The sequence below is a fragment of the Ursus maritimus genome, unplaced genomic scaffold, assembly GCF_017311325.1.
Source record: "Ursus maritimus isolate PB19 unplaced genomic scaffold, ASM1731132v1 scaffold_25, whole genome shotgun sequence".
Taxonomy (NCBI): domain Eukaryota; kingdom Metazoa; phylum Chordata; class Mammalia; order Carnivora; family Ursidae; genus Ursus; species Ursus maritimus.
This window is the reverse complement of record NW_024425008.1, coordinates 2,201,294-2,224,040: the sequence shown is the minus strand read 5'-3', so window position 1 is coordinate 2,224,040 and position 22,747 is coordinate 2,201,294. Positions and strand designations below refer to the sequence as shown.

Sequence of the window (22,747 nt, the reverse complement as noted above, 5' to 3'; positions counted from 1 at the left end):
GTTTTTTAAAAATCTGGGACATCTTTTAGTCCAACCTTCAGTTTGGTCCTTAATGTCCTTTTGAACAAGTAAGGGTTACAGGCACACCTCATTGTACTGTGCATTGCAGATCCTGGATTTTTTACAGACTGAAGGGTTGCAGCACCCCTGCTTCCAGCACGTCTGTGGGCACCATTTTTCCAACCACATTTGCTCACTTCATGTCTCTGTGTCACATTCTGGTGATTCTCACCATATTTCAAACTTTTTCATTATTACTGTATTTGTTATGGTGATCCGTGACCAGTACTTACACCTGCTGAAAACTCGGGTGATGGTTAGCGTTTCTTAGCAGTAGAGTATTTTTAAATTAAGGTGTGTACTTCATTCTGCTATAATGCTGTCACACATCTAATAGACTGTTGTGTGGTGTGACCTCAACTTCTGCGTGCACTGGGAAACCACACAACACACTTTACTTGCTGTGTTGCAATACTCAGGTTTTTGTGCTGGTCTGGAACCAGACCTGCAATTTCTCCGAGGTATGCTTGTCCTCAGCAGGAGTAAAATTGAGTTAAATGGCTTTTCTCCTTTGGAACTCCTCAGACATACTTGTGCGGTATTTTCATGGTATTCAGCAGTGTCACCGATGCCACCATCTTGAAGCTTCGCCCCAGCCCTGTCACCACTTCCAGACTTAGAGGCCCTGAGCAGGCGAGGAGCCCGGCCTGCGCCGCTACCGTGGGCTTGCAAGCCTCTGGGGCTCCGGTCCCCATGCATGAGCATGTAGGCTTCCTGCTGTCACATGCTCTTGGTGTGTACACGTGTGTTTGTGTGGCAGGCGTTTGGGAGCAACAGTGACCGTGTGTGGTCCTCCCACCGACGTCACGGATCCCCCAGGTTGGGTCCTGGCTCTAGGGCCGCCCGGTGCTTGGCTGGTCCCACAGGGCCTCTGGTGCACGAGTCATCACCTTAAGCTTCAGAGAGTCGTGCTCAGAGGCTGTGAAGTTATTTTGACCTCCTCGAACCCAGCCTTTTTTAGTCCATATGTGTGACCTGGTTTGGGGATAGAGGGTCTGAGGGTCAACCAAGTAGAAGGAGGATCTTCTTGATTGCTCCCTAGAGAACTCCTCTTTCTCAAATAGGAGCTGAACTACAGACCACACAGAGAAAAGTAGTGTCCTGTGGAAAGGGTTTTCCTGGACTGCAAAGAAACTATTTCCACACTGACATTTCCCAGATGAATTATAAATTTGTTTCATGTTTGATAAAGAAGGATGCTGAAACTGAAAAATAAGAGTTTGTAACATATATGCCTAAAATACTCTAGCTTGGCTTTTAGGCCTCCCTCTGCCTTTGGGCTCTGTCTCTGCTGAGAGCCTGGGAGCCCCAGCCTCTGCCCCACGTCCTCCGGGGGCTGTGCCTCTGTGCCCTGTCTGCTTGCCCCCACTCAGGGCCATGTCAGGCCGTGAGCGGGGACGTCAGCAGGTTTGGTCTTTGGGCCTGCGACATTATCTGAAGCGGTGTGTTTGTCCTCTCTGCTGCATTGTGTTTGCAGCAGGCCGGAGAACCACAGATCTGCCCCTGCTGTGCTCCCTTACGGGAAACGCTGTGTCCTCCGTGTCCTAGAAAGCCACACAGTTCTCTCTTGTGCAGCCCTGGTTTCACCAATAGGTAACATTCTTTCCTCCTTCTTTTCCTTTGTTTGAACACCGATTTCATTTTGTTGTATGTGTTCTTATGCAGGAAATATTACCTCCTGGTTCTCATACAGGCTTCTCTGGGTTACATTTGCCGTTCATCGGTTTTACTTTCACAACGGAAAGGTAGGTGTAGATTTATCATTCCCCAGGCAGAGTCTTCCCTTGGGCTAGAAGAGCAGTCTGGGGGGCTACTCCTGTGCGAGTTCGTGCCTACGTCAGTGTTGGGGGGGGGCCGTGACCTTTAAAAGGGCCACCTGATGACTCAGCCGACTTCTTCCAAAGGGTGGTCTCTGTTAGATAGTCTTCTTTTCTAACAACCCTTTGGAAATGTGAAACCCATCCTTATCTCATGGGGGGGCAGTTAGCTGACTTGTGACTCACAGGCCATCAGTGTTGGCAAGATTTGTTCTGAGAAGATGTCAGTGGCCGTGGCCAGTGGCCCCATTCCCCGGTCATGCCCAGCTTTCGTGAGGATTTTACTGTAGCTTCCACCGTGGGGCCGGAGCACAGGCCCAGATGTAATGGAAATCTGAAGAACTGGGAGCAGAAGCCCCATGTGTAGCTCCAGCCCCCGAGCACCGTGGGGTGCTCTGTCTTGAATGGGCCTCTTTGCCAAGCTGTCAGCAGCTTTTAAAGGAATTGGGCCAGGAGGAGGGGGGGAGGAGGAAAGGCGGGCAAAATGAAGCAGATGGAACTGCACAGCGCCTGAAGGAGGGCAACACAACTTGACTCCTGGCACCTTCCAGTAGCTCCTACCTGCATTGATGAGAATTCCTTCAGGAGAGGGCTGTTTCTGCTTGAGCTCCTAGAAGCTCCCTTGGTGTGAGGTGCCAGGGTTACGCAGCCCTTGAGCCAGAGTGACAGCTGAGGCCTTGTAGTCCACAGGAAGCCGCCCGAGATGCCGTGGGCATAATGACCTATTAACCGTTCATGCAGAGGTTCCTCATTTTTCTGGTCTGTTCTAGCTCAGTGGGTGCTTGTTAAACCTGGGGGTTCCAGGCCCACCTGCCAAGGCTCCAGTTTGGCGGATCGGGCCCAGGGCCTTCCTTCTGGAACAGACTCTGCAGTGCTGGCCTGCACAGCATTCTCAGGCCACTGTGAAAAACACCAGCGAGGCCCTTCTGTGAATGTGTGTGTCGTGGTGCCTTTGCTGCACTCCGTATAGCAGGACTCAGGAGTCTCCCCGGCATCGTTGTCGTATTAAAAGCAAGAGAACTGAATAACTTGTGAACCAGTTCAGGAATTAAGCTCTGAGAGAGAGAAGCACTGTGGGCTTTAATCTGTGCGGGTGGCGTGCGCTGCAGGCCCGTCACGGAGGAGTAGCTGGGCCGCCCATGGTGCTGGAGTTGAGAGAACCACGCGGGTTGTTCGGTCTGCAGGGGACCATGAGCCCCGGAGGGTGGAGCGGCCCGTCCCCACAAATCCTCGGCCAGTCAGTGGCAGGAGGAGGGAAGCCCTCGGTGGCCTGGGAATGCAGGGCCGACCACTGTGGCCTCTGCCAGGCCCTCACGCCCAGATGCCCACACGATACCGTCTCCTGTTGCATTTCCGGTTGAGCGTAAGGCATGCCGTAGGGATTACAGTCCCTCCTTTGCAGAGGTGTTTTCTTTGACCACCTTGGAGGGCACATCCTTGTCAGTCACCCCCTGTCTTCCCACCATTAGCCCTAAGGAAGATTCTTTTAAGTTCTGGCTCCATAAACAATAGTCTTTTCACAGACAATTTTGTTGGCTTCCTTAAAAGACGTGTGTTTTGTCCCGGGAAGTTTTAAAATACTGATGAACTCACTGTGGATTCTTAGTGGATGAGAAAACTCTGTTGCTTTACTTGCAGCTGCTTTTCCGACCGAGGCTCTCTGAAGAGCATAATGCAGTCCAGCACCTTAAGCAAAGACGAGGGTGTGCAGCGGGACCTGGAGAACAGCCTGCAGGTGGAAGCCTACGAGCGGCGGATCCGGAGGCTGGAGCAGGAGAAGCTGGAGCTGAGCCGGAAGCTGCAGGGTGAGGGCTCAGCTCGGCCTCCCACAGCCCCGGTCAGCCCGGCCTTGGTGCCAGCCTGCCTCACGCCCATCTCCCTCCCCTAGAGTCCACCCAGACCGTGCAGTCGCTGCATGGCTCTGCCCGCGCCCTGGGCGGCGCGGCCCGGGACAAGGAAATCAAAAAGCTCAATGAGGAGATCGAGCGTCTGAAGAATAAAATAGCAGGTAGGTGGTCTGTGTTCTTGGACGTTGATCCCTTCAGAGAAATTGTTCGGTCGTTTTCATACGGTGGAAAAGGAGAAGAAAAGCTTTGGTCTCAGTGAACCTGTTTAAAGGTCTCTTCTGTCAGTTCAGTTGAGACGATCTCTCCACCTTAGCTTGGCCCCAATAATAGCATTTTATAGTTGCAGCTAGAGGCTGTTTCTAGCATTTCATCCACAAACTCTCAGAACATTTTACGTTTCTATGTTTTAATTTGCCTCTTTGTAGCCCTGAGGCAGAATCGCCACAGCTTATTTCTTCCTGAGGCTTCCCTCAGTGGCCTACTTTCCTCGGTATTTTAGTGCTGGCTTTGTCCTCCCCCCTCCATCTTCTGTGGTTCCTAGATTATCAAAGCTTCCTAAAGACTCAAGTCACTTTTGAGTCTTAACCCTCAACCTGACACGTGGGTCAGCCCGGCAGTTGACTCATCTCCAAACCTGTTCTTTCTCTCCATTTCCTGCCTGGAATCCCTCGGCTGCCCTGTGCTCGCTCGCACAAGTTAGCAGCCCCTGAGACGGGCGGCTGAGTGCCACCCCACGGCTCACAGCCCCCGGGGCAGAGCCGTTACCCAGATGGGCAGCTCACGTGTGTGAGGAAGTCAGAAAGCTTCTAAATGATAAAGAGTGTGAGGAATTATTAAATAATTCACTCTCAGGAAGTCACATGGTCTGTTTTCTCTTTCACTCAGATTCAAACAGGCTTGAGAGGCAGCTGGAGGACACGGTGACCCTTCGCCAAGAGCACGAGGACTCCACACATCGGCTGAAAGGCCTGGAAAAGCAGTACCGCGTGGTGCGGCAGGAGAAGGAGGATTTTCACAAGGTAGTCAAGGGTGTGATTTGACGTGAGAAAGGTGTAAATCATTTTACAAGTTGTGAGGTTGAAGTCGTGCAGGGGTCTGAGACCTCTTCCAGGACCCTCGTGTGTGTCCTGGGCTGTGCCGTGTGCAGCCCCTGAGGGGCACGGACTGCCCGAGGATCCCGCCGGGCCGCTGGCCACTGTCTCCAGGGTGGCTGGCCATGACTTCGTGGTCCTCCTCCCGGTTCCTGACCACAAGCCTGCCTTGTGGGCCGTACCCCCTGGTGAAAGGAAGGCCTCGGCGATGCAGGGGGTCCCCATGTCTCAGCGTCCGCGGCAACCAACCCAGCTGGGTTCACACACTCGCATCTGGAGCCAGAGTCCTCGCCCTCCCTGCTCCATCAGGCCCCCTGCAGCAGCCTCTGCCCCCCCCCTTCTTTCAGAAGTGAGCTCTTCCTTACGACAGGGCACCACAAGAGAGACCATTTGTTAAAATTCGGGTGATTCCCCCCAATAGTCTTTCATAAATTTGATTTTCAGTAAAATATATCAAATTGCATGCTCACACGGTATGTTCATACCACAGGATCGTGTTTTCTGGAATACGTTCTTTAACTCACTTAAGTCATTAAACCTATGGTTTGTGATCCGTTCTCTAGAATGTGCAGGATTTCAAACCCAGATTGTTCAGTTCATGGTATCCGACCACAGCGCTTTGTCTGGAACTGCAGTGTGGGACAGGAGACCCCCTCCTTGCTCTAGCTACAGTAACACCCTGAGCCTGGCCCGCGGGGGCCTGGTGGAGCCAGTTCCCTCCCCGTGTGGGTGCCTCTGCACTAACCTGTTCATATCCGCTCCTTCCAGTCAGACACGTGCCACAGTGGCTCTGTCACCCAGGGGTTGAGGGATCGGCTGCAGGGAGGGGAGGCTGCCAGGGCAGCCAGTGGTGAGGCCATGTCACCCATGCAGCCAGAGGGACAACCACACCCATCTCTCTCTCTAGTGAGGGGTTAGCTAGCCTATAATCGTTTTTATGATTCCTTACTTTGGTGGAAATCTTAAGGTTTTTCATAAGTAATATGTTCTTTCCTGGTTCTGCTGTTTAAAATACTGGATTAGTGACCATATTCCTACTTCATCTCCCTTTGTGATTGTGTGGATGACGTCGGGGAGAGGTTGAAACCGCTGAGCCAGACTTGGCACTGTGAGCTGGCCTTCAGGCTGGCTGGGAGAGCTTGACTTCTGGTCACCGTGTTGTTGGGGGTCCTTCCTGGAGTGAGGTTGATGCTTAGCACCTCAGCTCAGGTGGGCTTCTTCCAGGCAGCTCACAGCTGTGCTGGGGCTGAGCAAAGGGCTTTTTCCAAGAAGGTGAGCTCTTGGATCTTGGCCGTGGTCTGTTGGTGGCATTTGCTGGGGAAGACTGAGCTTCTACATCTCTGTCAAGCAAATGTAAAACCTCTCTCGTTCTTTCTGTTCAGCAATTGGTTGAAGCTTCAGAGCGATTGAAATCCCAAGCCAGAGAACTCAAAGATGCCCACCAGCAGCGAAAGCTGGCCTTGCAGGAGTTCTCGGAGCTCAACGAGCGCATGGCAGAGCTCCGCTCCCAGAAGCAGAAGGTGTCCCGGCAGCTCCGCGACAAAGAGGAGGAGGTGGAGGTGGCCATGCAGAAGATCGACTCCATGCGGCAGGAAATGCGCAAGTCTGAGAAGTTCAGGAAAGAGGTAGCTTGTTAGCTGTTCCGGGGATTGTACTGTTTGGACCTTTGTATGATCTTAATAAAACATCTTGAGAACTCGGGCTAAATTACATAAATTACTTTAAAATATATTGAATTTTATGATAAACTAAGGAAGTTGGCCTGCCAAGTATTTATTTTATATTTCTTGGCCCTCGATACCTATTTGTGAAATTATTAAGAGATGTCTTAGGGTGCTGATTTTTAAAAATTCGCTTTTAAAGCAAATAGAGGATATTTCTGCCTAACAGGTGTAACGTAGACGTGTTGTGATGTGATTGACACAGCACAGCCTAAGTAGGCACGAGCTGCACGTCCGTGGTGGGTGGGGAGGAGTAGGAAGACCAGCCACACCTCACGTCAGCCCAGTGGCTCTGAAACTTTGCTTTCGGGACGGCTTTTTGCTCTTAAAGATTGTGAGACCCCCGAAGAGCTTTTGTTTGTGTCCGTTACAGCCCTTCACGTTTACCATGTTAGAAATTAAGACACTGTCTTCAGTTTAACAATAAACCCATTACATGTTAACGTAAGTAACATCTTTTATGAAAAGTAACTGCCCTCCCCCATGTAATGAGAAGAGTGGCATTTTTACATTTTTGTGCTTTTCTTAAATAACTAGCTTAATAAACACATAGGTTGTCATACCTATCTCTGCATTCAGTCTGTCATGTTACACTGTTCTGGATAAAGCGTTTGAAGAAAATCCAGGTAATTAGAAAAAGTAGGGCCTTTTATTCCCCCTGAAATGGCCTCAAGACCCGACTTTGAGAACTGGCTGCCCGAGATGCTCCAGGTGACGTTTGTCGTTTAATAGATGCGTTCGTGTTCTCCAGACGTCCGAAGTACTTGTTTCACCACTCAGCATCCTTTCTTGAAATTTAATGACAAATCATTGTTTAACTTAGAATTTAAACTTGTTTATTACTAACCAGTTGTCTTGAAGTGTGCTTCTCAGCCTTTAAGTGGGGGTGAAATCGGATGAGGGAAGGATTCAGAGGTCCTCGGGACTGCGCTGGCCGAGGGCCCCTGTTGGGAGGGCCGGCTTCATGCCAGTAAACTGCCGGCGTTCTTCTTGCAGCTGGAAGCTCGGCTGGAGGATGCCGTTGCCGAGGCCTCCAGGGAGCGCAAGCTTCGTGAACACAGCGAGAACTTCTCCAAGCAAGTGGAAAGTGAGCTTGAGGCCCTGAAGGTAGTGCCTGCCGGAGGCCAGACTGTCACCCTTACTGACTGTCGTGGTGGGCTTGTGGGGGAAGGGCAGGTGCAGACGAGACGCGGGTCGTGGAGAACATGCCTTTATGACAGCTTGTCACTTTTAACACCGAAGTTCCTTCATGTTTATCTTCTATAAAATGTCTCAGGTAGTTTATAGGAAGCCGTGGTAAACTAACACCTAATAACTGCCATTTATCTTGAGTTTCTTTTTATTATTTAAGATTTTATTTATTTGAGAGAGAGCAAAAACCTGTGCAGGCACGGGCAGGAGTGGGGAGGGGGAGGGGCAGAGGAGGAGGGAGAAGCAGGCTCCCCACTGAGCAGGGAGCCCGATGCAGGGCTCGATCCCAGGACCCTGGGATCATGACCTGAGCCAAAGGCAGACACTTCACTGACTGAGCCACCCAGGTGCCCTTATCTCGTGTTTCTAAATTCAGTGGAGTCCATTTCTGGAAATATTCCTTAAAGCCCATGTCCTGCCGCTGAAGTTGAAGAGACAGGCTGGTGGCTGGGACGGGGGCAGCCAGGTGCCTCAGGAGGGAGGGAGGGAGCAAGTGAGCAGAGAGGCGCTAGTGGCAGGAACAGGGGTGAGGAGGTGGTGGGTCTCCTTGTTAGTCTAGTGTGGTCTCAGGTGCACGAATCCCCATTTTGAGCCTTGGTTTCCTTGTCTGCGAAGTGGAGACGACGGGCCTCCTCTCTCCCCCGGCACATACTCCGAGGTGCCTGTTTTCTCCATCGTCCTTGCTGCACTCTGGTCTGGCCGGTGGCAGCCCCATAGGCCTAGACTTCTGCCCCTTGTGCCCGAGTGCCTTTCGCCATCCAGAGTGACAGTCCATGCTCCACACAGCAGCCAGAGCGAGCTTGTTGGTCGTAGTGGGAGCACGTCCTGTCCTTAGTGCCCACCAGCAGCTTCCCACAGCTCCGGAGTGATGGCGCCCCTCCTGTTACGCACACGGTGCACTCCCAGCTCAGCACCTTTGACTTGCTGCTCGTCACCTGACATGGCGCGTCATGTGTCACCACCTCAGTGCCCCCTTCTCTGACAGTCCGCTTCATGCCGCCCCCAGTCTTTGTTCGGTGCCTTGTGTTAGCGCCTTGTTGCTTATTACCGGTTTGTCATCGGTCTGTCCCCCTCTACCGCACAAGAGCAGAGAGCTCGGTGTAACCGTGTTACCACAGAGGCACCTGACACATGATCAGCCCTCAAAAGAATATTGTTGCGGATGAACAAACAGTGGGAGGAGGCTTTGAAGACCGTGTCAGGGTGTAGAGACAGAGCTTCTGGGGTCTGGCAGATCGGGGTACGTCCCTTCAGCAGGGCAGATGCTGTCGGCCCCTGGAATCAGCCTGACCAAGGCCAGATGCGTCAGGTGCAGCGCCTGTCGGGGGACGACGGGCCACGTGGCCATCGGGAAGACACGGAGCTCTGTGATTTACTTTATTTAACCTTTATCTTCAGATGAAGCAAGGAGGCCGGGGACCGGGGGCCACCTTAGAACATCAGCAGGAGATTTCCAAAATCAAATCTGAGCTTGAGAAGAAAGTCCTGTTTTATGAAGAGGAGTTGGTCAGGCGTGAGGCCTCCCATGTGCTGGAAGTCAAAAACGTGAAGAAGGAGGTGCACGATTCGGAGAGCCACCAGCTGGCCCTGCAGAAGGAAGTTCTTATGTTAAAAGACAAATTGGAGAAGTCAAAGCGAGAGCGGTACGTGTCTGCGTGCTCTTCAGTGCAGCAAGTGCGGGCTTGTGTCCCTGCCCCTGGGGGGCTGGCTCATGGGCTTCTGACTCCCTTCTCTCTCGTACCTTCCCAGGCACACGGAAATGGAGGAGGCGGTAGGCACAGTAAGAGATAAGTATGAGCGCGAGAGAGCCTTGCTGCTGGAGGAAAACAAGAAGCTCACGGCTGAGAACGAGAGGGTAATCTGCGCCCCCGCCTGCGGCCGCGATGTCCTCAGTCATGCATCCTGGGAGCTTACTGCTTACGGGAAGTCCTAGGTTTATCTTCTGAACGAGGTGTTTCACTGGGTTAAAAGCTGCTAATTAACTAAAACCACCAGCTCTTACCTCCTGGTCAGATTTGTATTGAGATGGGACGGAAGTTAGATACACTCGAGAAGTCTACATTGAAAACTAAGTTTGGAACAGTATCTCGTAACAAGGAAAGCTTTCAGACTCTTCAGAAGATCTTGGGCTGTAGAGATTCCCAGAGCATACAAAAGTTCAAAATCTTAAAAAAAAAAAAAATTTAAAGGGCACCAAATAACGAGTCGTGTGGTACAATTGTTTAATTTCAGCTTTGTTCCTTTGTGGATAAACTCACAGCTCAAAATAGACAGCTGGAGGATGAGCTGCAGGATCTGGCAGCCAAGAAGGAGTCGGTTGCCCACTGGGAAGCTCAGATTGCAGAGATCATTCAGTGGTATGTGCGTGCCACCCGCGGTTGTCCCCAGCCCTGCTTGTGCCCGTTGGGCTCTCCTCACCGATGGTTTCTCTGAGGCCTTGGCACAGGCCTCGCTGCTCTTTGCCCAAATTGCTAACGTCTGACGGCAGCAGTTCTGCCCAGTGGTCATCACATTGGACTGAAGGTGGAGAGACTGCACCGAGTCATTGACGGTGTGGGTCAGGCTTGCGTGCCCCCCGCGTTCTGGTGAGCGGGAGGCCGGGCCTCTGCACAGCACAGCAGGAAGGGACTGGGGCGGCTCTTGCTAGCGGAGGCATTCATCAGTCGTGGGCCACTGTTCTGGCTGATAGGACATGCTGTCACTCTGTCCTGTGGGAGGCAGGTACCTGTTCACGTTTTCGGCTCCTCTCACTCACGGGGTATGGTCCTCCTCTAGGGTCAGCGACGAGAAAGATGCCCGAGGTTATCTTCAGGCCCTTGCTTCGAAGATGACCGAAGAGCTCGAGACTCTGAGGAGCTCCAGTCTGGGGTCAAGAGCACTGGTAGGCTTTGTTCTGAGTTCTGCATTTTTATGGCAATAGAAGTCATTAATGGCTTTCTGTTGAGCGAGCGTGCAGCTCACTACCAGGCAGGTCACGTTGGTGATGTGGGACTTCTGTGTGGCCAGTGAAAGCTGCCGAGTTTGAGGAGCTCAGGGTCTGTGAGTTACCAGGAGATATAGCCTCTTCTGATACCGCACACTCGCACACAAGTAATCACTAAGTGCCAGGCTCCATGGAGGGATCCTCAGCAGGACGGGGTGCTGCCCTCACAGAGATTGGTCTTGTTCATTCTGTCACCTGCCCGGGCAGTGGTCCGTGTGTTTTGAGTGCCGGGAGTGTGGCAAGCTCTGGTCTGAATGCAGCACCGTTTCCGCCCAGGCTCACTCCTGGGCACAGCCACACGCGTCCCTTCTACTCCCGTTGCCGTTTGTACGATACGTGTATATGTGTGTAAGTTACTGTGTGGGTAACATATACAAGTAACAAAGGTATAGTGAAACAGCTCTATTAGAATTTTATCTAGAACTTAATAAACCTAAATTTTCATCCCGTGTTTTGCTGGCTTGAAGGTATATTTACCCAAAAGGGGCAGCACCTTCGAATGTCATTAGCCACTCATCCCCTGTCACCCAAGCACCTGGTACATTCATACCATCTTATCAAAGAATACAGCCATGTTCTTTGCTCCCTAATTGGAAAACATAGTCATTTTTAGATTTTAGATTTATAAAAACCAATTCAAATAATGAACAAGTATTTTTCATTTCCACATTTTCTTTTTTCTTCCTATCACGTTTCCATGGATACTTGCACTTACGAGCTGCACTGAATAAACTTAGTGCACAAACCTTATAAAAGGTGAAGGAATGCCGTCATAGGTCCTTTAACAAAAGGGGTTGATGGCGATTCTTGTTGCAGAACACTCCTATTGGAGGACTCACTGGATGAAAGTATAATTCTTTTCTGTCCCGAGAAGTGTATTGTTCACCTTTCGAGTGAGGAAATCGTGTAGGATGCAGTCATGCAAACATCCATGAGTTTTCTCTCATTTGCTGGATTCCATCATAGTCATTAGCGTCTAGATGCAGCGGGGCTCTCTGTCCCTGCGCACCTGCACTGGGCTGTCTGTCTTCTCTGTGCTGTGTGGAAGGAAAAGGACAAATCCTGCGTTTAGTGAAAACTTTAAAAAGGTCTATGAAAGTGGTATCCCCGGACTTCTATCCGTCTTGAAAGCAGATGGCCTACGTCTGGCTCGGCAGGAGTAGGACACTGTCGTCAGGCTGGTTTCGCTCACAGTTACGTCATCCTTCTGGGCACTCCATCCTTCCTCCCTCCATTTGCTGTTGTAGTCTTCTTCCTAGGTAGGAATAACTGATGAAGACTGACATAATTTCTCAGTGAGTGAAACAGTAGAATGTCTCAAGATAAAGGAAAAGTAAGACAGCTGAGACCCTTAGGTTTGTAAGAGAGTCTAATGGGCTCAAATAGAAATTACACTCGAGTTTCAGTTTTATTCTTTTAAAAAATAAGAAAAGGTACATCCAATTCTTTAGAAGATCTCTAAGTAAGAATAAAAGTCACGAAATGCCCAAACTAAAATTGGGTCTGGTGGACTTTGATAATATCTAATAGTATCAAATTAATAAGTATTTAAATGTGATAATAAAAGTTTTAGAAAAAAGATGAAGTACTTGCCAGCATTTTGTTAAATAAATAAATAGCTTAACAGCGTATCTGCAATATTTCATCTGCAGGATCCCCTTTGGAAAGTTCGCCGGAGTCAGAAGCTGGACATGTCCGCGCGGCTAGAGCTGCAGTCTGCTCTTGAGGCAGAGATCCGGGCCAAACAGCTTGTTCAAGAGGAGCTGAGGAAAGTCAAAGACACGAATCTCTCCTTTGAAAGGTACCTGGTACTGTGGTCTGACAACCACGCAGGGGGCTGTGTGACCTTGGGCACGCCCCCACGCTGTGACATCAGTTGATGGAAGGACCTCTGAGCAGTGGGACATTTCGGGCACCTAGTCGGTGGTGGGTAAGAACCGATTGGACGAATGTGAAAATGCCCTTCACCTACTGCTGGAGGGTTATGCCAGTGTTTCCAAGGAAGAATGAGAGTGGTGTGAGTTCATCGTTCTGAAGGGCCGGCGTCTGTGTGTGTCAAGGGTGATGCTTGTCTTCCCAGTGCTGGGTGACAGGACGCGGCCACATGTCAGGTGGGCCCCTCCCTGGGCTTCTTGTTCACCTTAGTGTGCTGTTCAGTTCATCAGCCTTGAATTGTTCCTTTTAACCTAAAACTTACTTTAAAATACAGGTTGAAGATGGTGTGCCTATCTGAAAACCCTCTTCCAGCTTCATACAGCCGTAGCAGCAGCGTTTATGCACAATGGCACATTCAGCCAGTGTGCTACCAGGGGCCACTGTCAGCAGATACTGCCTGACATGCTCAGGACACAGGCATGACCCGCTGCTTCATAAAACCAGGCCTCCCTACTTGTAGGAGTAGCTGCTGGTGTGGAAGGGGGGCAGGCTCCTCCCTGAAGGGGCCTGGGTGTCACGAGGGATGTCCCTGATGGGATTACTGAGTCACACATTTCTTTGGAGCTCAAAGAGTAATAATAGCTGCCATTTAAATATGTCCCTGGGAGGCCAGCAGCCGTGCAACTCCATTTTGCAGATGATGGGACAGGCAGAGGTGCGGTGGGTCAGCCAGCGTCCCCCCGCTAGTTCCGCACAGAACCCCCACTCGGCTGCTGGACTGTGCCGCGCACCTCCTGGCCAGACGTTAACCGCCTCGGCCTGACTGCTCTGTCGCCGTGTGACTGCATGGGAGCCCCAGGACCCCCGGTGCTCCGGCAGTGGTCGTGGTCTCAGGTGCAGCCCGCCATTTTACCAGCTATGGGAAAGACGTCTGGAGGTCGTGTGTCCTCGGAGGACAAAGGACACCTCTGGAAAGAGACTAAGAGTGTCAGAAACTCCATGACAGGCTCAAGAGATAGACCTGCAGTAACCATGATTCTTAAAATCTGTGTCTGTTTATAATTTGGAAGTATCTGTACTCTCCGTAACATGCTCAGCAGGCTCACCCAGGCCAAGAGTGGATCTGTGTTTCTGTTCAGAGAGCCTGCCATGTTCCGGCACTTTCCTAGGCCCTGGAGACGAGCCCCTGCCCTCACACTCTGACACTTGCTGAGTCAACGTGTGGATGATCTATTCTCAGTGTGCTTAAAGCCATTTATTTATTTTTTATTTTAGTAAACTAAAGGATTCCGAAGCCAAAAATAGAGAATTATTAGAAGAAATGGAAATTTTGAAGAAAAGGATGGAAGAAAAATTTAGAGCAGATACTGGTAAATTAAAATTACAAGCTTCTGAATTGTTTAAATACAAGCTTTTCTTTAACGACGTGGTTTTGTTTTAGATTTGTTTTTAGTCACATAAAGAAAGCCCTTAACACAATTTCAAAGCCAATATTCTGAAATAGGGTACATTCAGAGATACCTTCCCTAAAGGTAACCTCGGGCTTTGGTTTATCCTTGCTGTTGAATCTTGGTGTACGCGGCAAATACATGTGTGTGTAAAGCACGCATCCATATCGCCCTGGTTATGCAAGGCAGCCTGCTCTGGGCTCCATTCTGTGCACGGGTAGGGCCATGGCGTGCAGGGTGGTCCCAGGTCCCATCCCCTCATGGCTGCGCCGCACCGCACTCTGCTGGGGGCTGCGGACGGTGCTGGGCTGTTCTCTTGCCGTCACAGAAAAGACGTATGTGTGCGACGCTTCCTCTTTCTATGCAGGTGTTTTCGGGAGTGGGGTTGTCGGTTATAGGGTAAGCGTGCAGCCACTCATGCTAGCTGTTGCCGGACTCCGCCCTAGAGGCTCGCATGTGTGCCTCCCTGCCAGCATGCAGGCGAGGGCTCCCCCCCAGCCTCGCCCGCAGAGCGGCTGTACGTGCTGAAGAGGCGAGAAGTAGCATCGAAATAGAGTTCGCTGGGGTTTCTCGTACCATGAGCAAGATCGAGCACCTTCGTGTATGTTTAAGGGCCATTTGTATTTCTTACTCTGCAATTTTTATATATCTGTATCTTTTGTCCATTTTTAAAAATTCATGTGGTTTCTTCTAGAAGCTTTTCATATATCGAGGATTAGAGCCTTTCGTTTGTGATAGAAGTTGCAAAATATTTCCTGGTTTGTCTTTTGTCTTTTTTACTTTGCTTATGTTTGGGGTTTTTTTTTGGTTTTTCAGGGGGCTTGTTTTGTTTTGTTTTGTTTTTCTATGAAGCATGATGTTTTTTGGTGCTTTTTTATTTTTAATTTTTGTACATTAAATTTATCATTCTTTTTCCTTTTTTCGTGTCATAGGGAAATATTCCCAAATCCCCAGGTATTCCAAGTAATTCAGTCCTACTTTCAAGTGCTGGTATGGTCTCACTTGTTAAATTCAGATCACTGATCCAGTTGGAATGGACCGTGATGTACATTGTGAGGGATTGATCCAGTTTGCTCTTTTTCCTGTGGCTGATTAGTTGCCTAATACCAGTTGCTGAAAAGCCCCTCCGTCCTGATTTCACATGTGACTCTTCCCACATGAGATTCCCCTGAGCACCTGAGTCTGTCTCTGCATTTTTCCTCCTTGCTCATTGTTGACTTGATCGTGTTTAAAGAGGCTTTGGGGAACCTGCTTTAATACCTGGTAGATCTCCTTTTCCAACCCTCTTTTAGAAGGATTTCTGAGACCGTCTTCCTTGGTGACCCTCCCAAACGAACGTGACCGGAACTGCATCAGACTTTTCAGTTAGCTTGTGGAGGGTTGACATCTTAATGACGTTGTGTCTTCCCATCTAAGCACAAGAGACCATCTTTTAAACCTGCCTTGACTGGTCTTTCTTTCTTTTTTACAGGACTCAAACTTCCAGATTTTCAGGATTCTATTTTTGAGTATTTCAACACTGCACCTCTTGCACACGATCTGACGTGTAGAGTAAGTAGTTATTTTTAAAAGTGACAAATGAGCTGATGTTAAGTCAGAACTAGTGTGACGTGCTCTGACCCCGCGTGGGGCCACCCACAGCCTCTAATAGCTTTCTCCCTCATGCGGACCTGTCACTGACCCGGGGTGTTCAGTGTATGAGGTTAGACACACGGAAGGTATTCGAACCGTTCGCAGAGAAGCGTCCTTAGACGAACTGGAAGTTGATTAAGAAAGTGCTCAGCATCTTCGGGGAAGAAATCTACCCTGCCTCTGGCTGTGTGCTGAGTATTTCACACAGTTTTTGTTTTTGTTTTTTGCTTTATCTATTTGTCAGAGAGCATAAGCAGGGGGAGCGGCAGGCAGAGGGAGAGGGAGAAGCAGACTCCCCGCTGAGCAGGGAGCCCGACGCGGGGCTCGATCCCAGGACCCTGAGGCCATGACCTGAGCCGAAGGCAGACGCGTAACCGACTGAGCCACCCGGGCGTCCTGTGGCAGTTTTGAAAATACAAATTCTCATACCGCAGCAAAGGAAGAATAAGCCAGTCTTATTATCCTTTCAGTGACTCCTGTATGGCTCTGAAGTTTGGTCTTAAGGATGGATGGAGGAAAGGTGGTTTATGAGGACAGTCCGGCCCCAGGTACCCCGTCGCTGGCCTGGTGGTGCAGTTCAGTGTGGCACCTCGGCTCTGAGAGTGGCCCCCACGGGAGTAGGTCAGGGCCACCTGGGGAAGTGGCTGTTGGCGCTGCGTGAGCCCCACTTCATCCCTGCATGCACTGCAACCAGACCCAGGACAGCCTTTCCCTCTTGTTCCAAAATGCTAGGGGTGGATCCTTACTAACAACCCTTGAAACGAGCCAGAAAGTGAAAGTAATGAAAACAAATCTCATTAATGGGACTTTTGACAAAATGTCATTGTTTTTGTTGATTTCCAACTTTTTATTTAGAAAATTACAAGCCTGCAGGAAAGTTGAAAGAATAGTAGAGTAAACATACAGGTATCTGTCACCTGTGTGACCCCACGTACATGCACAGACATGCCCCCTAACACCTCAGGGTCTGTTTCCTGAGATCAGGGGTGTTCTCCTCACATAACCACACTGTCGCCAGCAGGTGGAGGATGATTCGCACTGATGCCGAAGCTGAGCACACTTTATGTTTCCCTTGTTGCCCCAGCAAAGTCCTTTACTGCTGGCTGGCTTCCTCTGGTCAGGCTCCAGCCAGAGCTCATAGGTTATAAGCTGGTATTTCTGTGGCCATAGCAGCTGTCCTACAGAAGGTCCTGATAGTTCGTTGTGACTAGAAGCGGGTCGAACGCAGTGGCACGGATTCTGCCCAGGAGACGTTGGGTACTCCCGCGTGTGTAGGGTTGGTGATGCCAGGCTTCGTCATCAGGGTGACGTGGTGTCCACCAGACCCCCCCCCCCCTTCATAAGATGGGGCCTTTGGGATGGCTGCTGGCTGGCTGGCTGTCCGCTGGTGGGCTGGTGTCCGTCAGCAATCCTTGCCTGGGGTCAGTTACAAAACCAAGCAGGTTCTGTCTCCTACCTGCTTCTGTTCACCTGTCAAAATGATTTCTTATCAAATTGGAGATGCTTGTCTTTTCCCTGAAGTCCTCGGTTTTAAGAAGCAAATAGCTTGGGGCGCCTGGGTGGCACAGCGGTTAAGCGTCTGCCTTCGGCTCAGGGCGTGATCCCGGCGTTATGGGATCGAGCCCCACATCAGGCTCCTCCGCTATGAGCCTGCTTCCTCTCCCACTCCCCCTGCTTGTGTTCCCTCTCTCACTGGCTGTCTCTATCTCTGTCAAATAAATAAAAATTCTTTAAAAAAAAAAAAAAATGCTTAAAAAAAAAAAAAAAAAAGAAGCAAATAGCTTTACCTGGTCCTCACAAGCCGGTTCCTTCAGAAACCTGCTGCCTCCTGAGTCCGGTGCCTCTCCCACTGTGGGAGCGCCAGGCACGTCCCGGCGGACCGAGGGCTGCTGTTGTCACTGGGTGGAGGTGGCCCAGACAGCTGCGGTGTTTCTGCACAATTAGGGCAAGAGGAGCGGTCACTGGGGAGGTGGTGTCGTCACAGAGCTTGACAGAGGACGGCGTATCCAGAGGCAGCCGGTGCTCCTGCAGTGTCTGTGTTTGGCCTTAGTCCGTCCTTCCCTCTGTGGTTTGAGGAACAGGACACTCATTGATGGAAAGGAAAAGTCCTTGGTTGGAGTCGGGGTTTGTCAGGACGTGTTTCCAGACCTGAGGGTCTTCTTTTAGAAGCTTCTACCCTGCTTTCTCTGTATAAACACGTCGTTAAATACTACAGTGTTGACGATGGTGATGGAATCAGTGTATTCTGTGCAGGGTTTCATTGGGCAGGAAGTGATGGTTCTCGCTCCCCCATCTGTTGCAGTTAAGGCCTCTGCCTCCTCCCCACCTCTTCTGCCAGCCTCTAGGGAAGGAGTAAGTCACTGCCCGTGCTGGCCCCCTGCCGCCCTCCCTGTGTCCCTCGCAGCCCTCAGATGTGGACGGCTCCTCATCCTTAATTCCCGTCCTCGGACTCCCCAACCAAGGGAAACTAGCCAGGCCGTTACGTGGCTGCAGTTCAGTTACTTGGTGTTCTTTTACTCTTCATTTATCTAGAGACGGAACTCTAATCCACGTAACATACCTTATTTATGGGAGAGATTTGCTTAGTTTGTGCTTTGACGATTAGCTGATTGACGTAGCGTTTCCCTCGTGAATTTGTTAGCAGATTCCAGTACCGCAGTACACGGTTGTGTGTGCTCGTGTGCACACGCCTTCCCGTCTGAATTCGGCTCCTTATACAGGAGCCTCGTTAACTGCGACTTTTAGAAAGTGTTTCTCTGGTTTGCTTCATTGGGATTTCAATGTGGAACACGAGATAAAGCTGTAAACTGCTCCTGTAGGCACCTGCCAGCCACCTCGTTGTCCCGGTGCTAACGCTGAGCACATACCCCTAGTTTATGGACGTCTGTGCAAATAGTCACAGCCTTTCGTGGGGAAATAATAATTGCAGGAACGCTCAAAATGAGGTCCTTTTTAAGTGGTTTTAAAATGAGCTTCAAATTAGATTCAAAGCTTTAGCTTCAGTTTCACATTGTGAAATTAATTTGGGAATCTTGAGTTCTTAGAACAAAACATTGCCTGCCTGTGTTGTAAAACTTTCAGAGAAATTCTTTCTTCTGGGTCACAGGCCCCAGACTCCTCTTGATGTCAGAATTTCTTCTTGGCCCCTGAAATGAGGTTAAAAAGTATTTAACTCCTTTATCTTAACAATACCAGGTATAGATAAAGTCACTTCTGAACGAGATCAGTGGGTCCGGTTTTCAGTTCCTGCCCCTTAAATGAGGGGCGGCAGGGAGAACGGGCAGTCAGAGCTGCGGGTGGAGGGTGAGGCAGGTGGCCTCTGTCCTTTGGCGATGACTGTGACTTGTCAGACCGCACAGTCAGTCACCACCTCGGTCTTCGAATGCCAAGGGTAGTGGTCCTCGGGGAAGGCAGCGCAGCTGTGAGTGAAGTGGGCTCTGATGGGACGTGACGGGAGTACGGGCCTGGGTGGGACCATGGGTCCCCAGTGGTACAGACCGTGTAATCGGTCTGACTTCCGCGGAAGTTCTCTCCTTCCCACTATGTTTCTGGTTTTGTTTTCACAGAGCGGCTCAGCTGGGGAGCAAGAAACACAGGCTCCGAAGCCAGAGGTGTCCCCATCGGTTTCTGTGGCCGCAAGCACAGAACAGCAGGAAGTAAGCAGTGTTGCCCTGTTGTTCCCCTGTGAGCCCTTGGGTCCCCTCCCCACCCATGCCCTTGATGGGCAGAGGCTGCGCTCATGCCAGGGAGGCCCCCTCTCAGTCCTGCCTCACACCCTGTAGCAAGATCCTCTGCCAGCTGCCGAGCCCGGCTTGTGTCTCAGTTACTATTGTTAGTGTATCAGCTGGACCGGGGCTGCTCTGACAGATGTCTCAACAATGTAGGAAATTAAACATGCCGTTCATTATTAATCAGTTTTAGAGCGAAACGAATCCCAGGCAGGGTATGACATGTAAGAGCAGTAGAGAGCTCAGAGGATGTTCACCTGTCCCTGCTTGTCCCTAGGAGATGGCTCGGGCCACGCAGAGGCCACCCACCATGCCGCTGCCCACCACACAGCCCCTCGCTCTGGCCGGACCAAAGGTAGGGCCTGGCTTTGCACTTGTGCCACCTTCTCACTTTTAGAAGGTAACTTTGTATAAATAAGACTTATTATTTTTGTATGCACAGTGAGACTCTGGTGTCCTAGTAATGGTTTGCTGTGAGCAGTGTGTGGTCCGTGAAGTGTCAGGATCCTGTGTCTCTCTTTTTTTTTAAGAATTTATTTGAGAGAGTGTGTGCGAGGGAACACAAGCAGGGGGGAAAGACAGAGGGAGAAGCAGACTCCCCACTGAGCAGCGAGCCTGATGTGAGGCTCGATCCCAGGACCCTGGGACCATGATCTGAGCCGAAGGCAGACGCTTCACCCACTGAGCCACCCCGGTGCCCCTGACCCTGTGTCTCCTTAATTCAACCAGTGAATGACACGTGGTCGCATGTTAATTGCAAAATTTCAGAATTCAGTTTCCTCTTCTTCATCTCCCAGATCGTACTCCCTTCAGCAGTGACCACTCTGGTCACGTGTCCACTGCGGTCCTTCCAGCACTTCTGTCCATCTGCCCTTGGAACAGTAGAAGAACCATGTGGTTTGTGGAGGGGCGTTTCCCCCCCCAAGTAGGCGGAACAGCACCCAGAGTGCAGTCCTGTACCTCGTCTTTCCCAGAAGTGTGTGTGGAGAGCCGCGCACCAGCTCCCGGAGTTCTCGTTGTGAGGAGGCCCGAAATTTCCACATTAGCAAGTGTTTGGCTTGATGCACTTAGATGCTTCGTTCTCCGTTAACAAGGCATGGCCTCAGCCATAGACGGCAGGCCAGCTAGACACTGACTTTGTTAGGCTCTGGGCTTGGGTTCCTGTAGCGTCCAGAGGACTGCCCTCTGCATTTTGTGTTGCCCGTTCCTTTGCTTCTTACACATGGTCCCATAGAATTTGTGTCCCCGAGTAGTAATCCTTTCTTCTGCTGTGTCGGAGCTTTACACGCTCGCTGTCCCGTGTGTCTCCAGCTTGCTGCTCTGTTCAGCCTCAGTTCGTTCTGTCATGGATTGTGTCATGATGCGCCTGCCCTCCCGACAAGGGACGGCAGGTCCGTCCAGATCCTTGCTCTTAGGAACAGGGCTGCTGTTCGTTTCTTGCATGCCTCTGGGTCTCACGTGCAAATGCAGCCCTGCGTGGCAGCCCCCGCCAAAATGTGGCCCCGTCAGTCCCCAGGAGCCTCCAGGAGGCGAGCCGCCTGCGCCAGAGCGTGTGTTGGCTGTGCCAGCGCGGCGCCCCCGCCCCGCCCCACCCCTGCTGTCTCTGGGCGCAGGAGCGCTCGCCAGAGGAGGCATGTGCTGACTTCTTTTCTGGCTCAAGCTCGGTAGGTGGGTGGTAAGCCCTACTCTTCGGTCAACACCGACCGGTAAGGAGCATACACGCATCAGAGTGAAACTGCACGTTCTCCGCCTCAGGGTCATCCCCAAGTTTATCAGTTTCATCACAAGCAGACTGATGGTCTCTGCTCAGAGCCTGGGTCTCACCTTCTCGGTGTTCTTCCTCCAGCCAAAAGCTCACCAGTTCAGCATCAAGTCCTTCTCCAGCCCCACACAGTGCAGCCACTGCACGTCCCTGATGGTGGGGCTGATCCGGCAGGGCTACGCCTGCGAGGGTGAGTGGCGGGCGCGGGCCACGGGGGCCAGAGCAAGTGACTGGGGCTCACCGGGGGGGGGACTCTAAAGTCAGATGGGGCTGGAATACAGAGCCAGTGGGGAGCTAGCGGAGGGCAGATTCTCTCTTCTTTAGTTTTATAAACGCTCGGTCGAGCTTTGGGAGACAACAGTCCCAACTCCTTTCTGCCGCGGGAGAGCACAGGGCCACAGGGTGACGCGGGTTTTCTGTGGGCTCTTGTTTACTGTGAAATGAAATGTCCGTGGTTCTTCTGGAAAGTCAGGAAGAGCAGAGACTAAACAGAACTTTACGCTCTTCCCCTGTCACGTCATCTGAGGGTAAGCACCGGTGTTTGTCTCTGCTGGCGGCGGCGTTGGCCTCGTAACCTCTGAGTGCACGGCTGCCCTGTGCCACACGCACGCTCGGCAACATGACCAATTCGGTGCAGTGTGATCGCTCGTCTCTCAGACGAGCAGCCAGCTGAAGTCACACACGAGGACAGGTGACAGCAGCTGGGCAACAGTGCTCTGCAAAAGCGGCTTTATGTGCTTCTGCCTGGTAGCAGAAACCTTTTCCTTCGTTCCCTGGCAGGCCTTCTGATCGGCTGCCAGGACCCCCCTCTGTCCTTGAAGCCGCTGCCCCGTCACATGCCTGCAGGTTGTTTCCTCTGCAGGCACTCTGGGGACAGAGCCATGGGGAGTGAGGCCCAGCTTCCTGGGGGAGCAGTACGCACAGTGCCAGAGTCCCTGGGCTTTGTGGGAACTGTTCCAGAAACCGTGCGCTCCACTGCCTGTCCAGGCCGTTGCCCTGACGTGGGGATTACTGCGTGGCCGCATCTGTGGCATATACTCTCCCGCGGTTTCTGCTCTGGAGGAAGCAGGTTCTGATGGCGGTGCTCCTTCGCTTTTCCAGTGTGCTCATTTGCTTGCCATGTGTCCTGCAAAGAGAGCGCTCCCCAGGTGTGCCCCATCCCTCCTGAGCAGTCCAAGCGGCCTCTGGGCGTGGACGTGCAGAGAGGCATAGGAACAGCCTACAAGGGCTACGTCAAGGTAGGACGTGTGAAGGCCTGGGCGGGGGAGGGCACTTTGCATCAGCTCCACTCTCCCCGTCTTGGGCGTGATGACCCATAGTCACAGTACTGCTCTTGACAGCCGACCTTTGTTGCTTTGTCAAGTGACCTTTGTGCTGGTCCGGGGAGGCCTCCCCTCCTGGGCAGTAAGGCATTCAGGCCCGGGTTCTGGGGACCCCAGAAACATCCTCCGTCCTCCTGAGCCCCCCGTCCACCTTTCAGACACTTAAAGATAGGGTTCCAGAGCCGAGTGCTGTTTGATAACCAGTGTCCAGACAGCCTCAGAGCTACGGCGTTCCAAGATGCTCTGTGTGTGGTATGAACACACCTTTTT

The 22,747-nt window shown here is 51.4% G+C and overlaps 1 protein-coding gene across 1 annotated transcript in view; it reads left to right on the top strand.

Moving 5' to 3' along the window:
- Window positions 1-22,747, top strand: part of CDC42BPB (CDC42 binding protein kinase beta) — a 103,275-nt gene that overhangs the window by 65,005 nt on the left and 15,523 nt on the right. Inside the window, 17 exon segments of the mRNA XM_040641386.1 lie at window positions 1,726-1,805; window positions 3,516-3,682; window positions 3,766-3,885; window positions 4,610-4,743; window positions 6,198-6,440; window positions 7,533-7,643; window positions 9,126-9,370; window positions 9,477-9,582; window positions 9,960-10,084; window positions 10,503-10,608; window positions 12,363-12,511; window positions 13,861-13,955; window positions 15,505-15,584; window positions 19,232-19,321; window positions 19,671-19,748; window positions 21,240-21,345; window positions 22,257-22,393. Coding sequence (XP_040497320.1) covers window positions 1,726-1,805; window positions 3,516-3,682; window positions 3,766-3,885; window positions 4,610-4,743; window positions 6,198-6,440; window positions 7,533-7,643; window positions 9,126-9,370; window positions 9,477-9,582; window positions 9,960-10,084; window positions 10,503-10,608; window positions 12,363-12,511; window positions 13,861-13,955; window positions 15,505-15,584; window positions 19,232-19,321; window positions 19,671-19,748; window positions 21,240-21,345; window positions 22,257-22,393 — 2,172 coding nt within the window.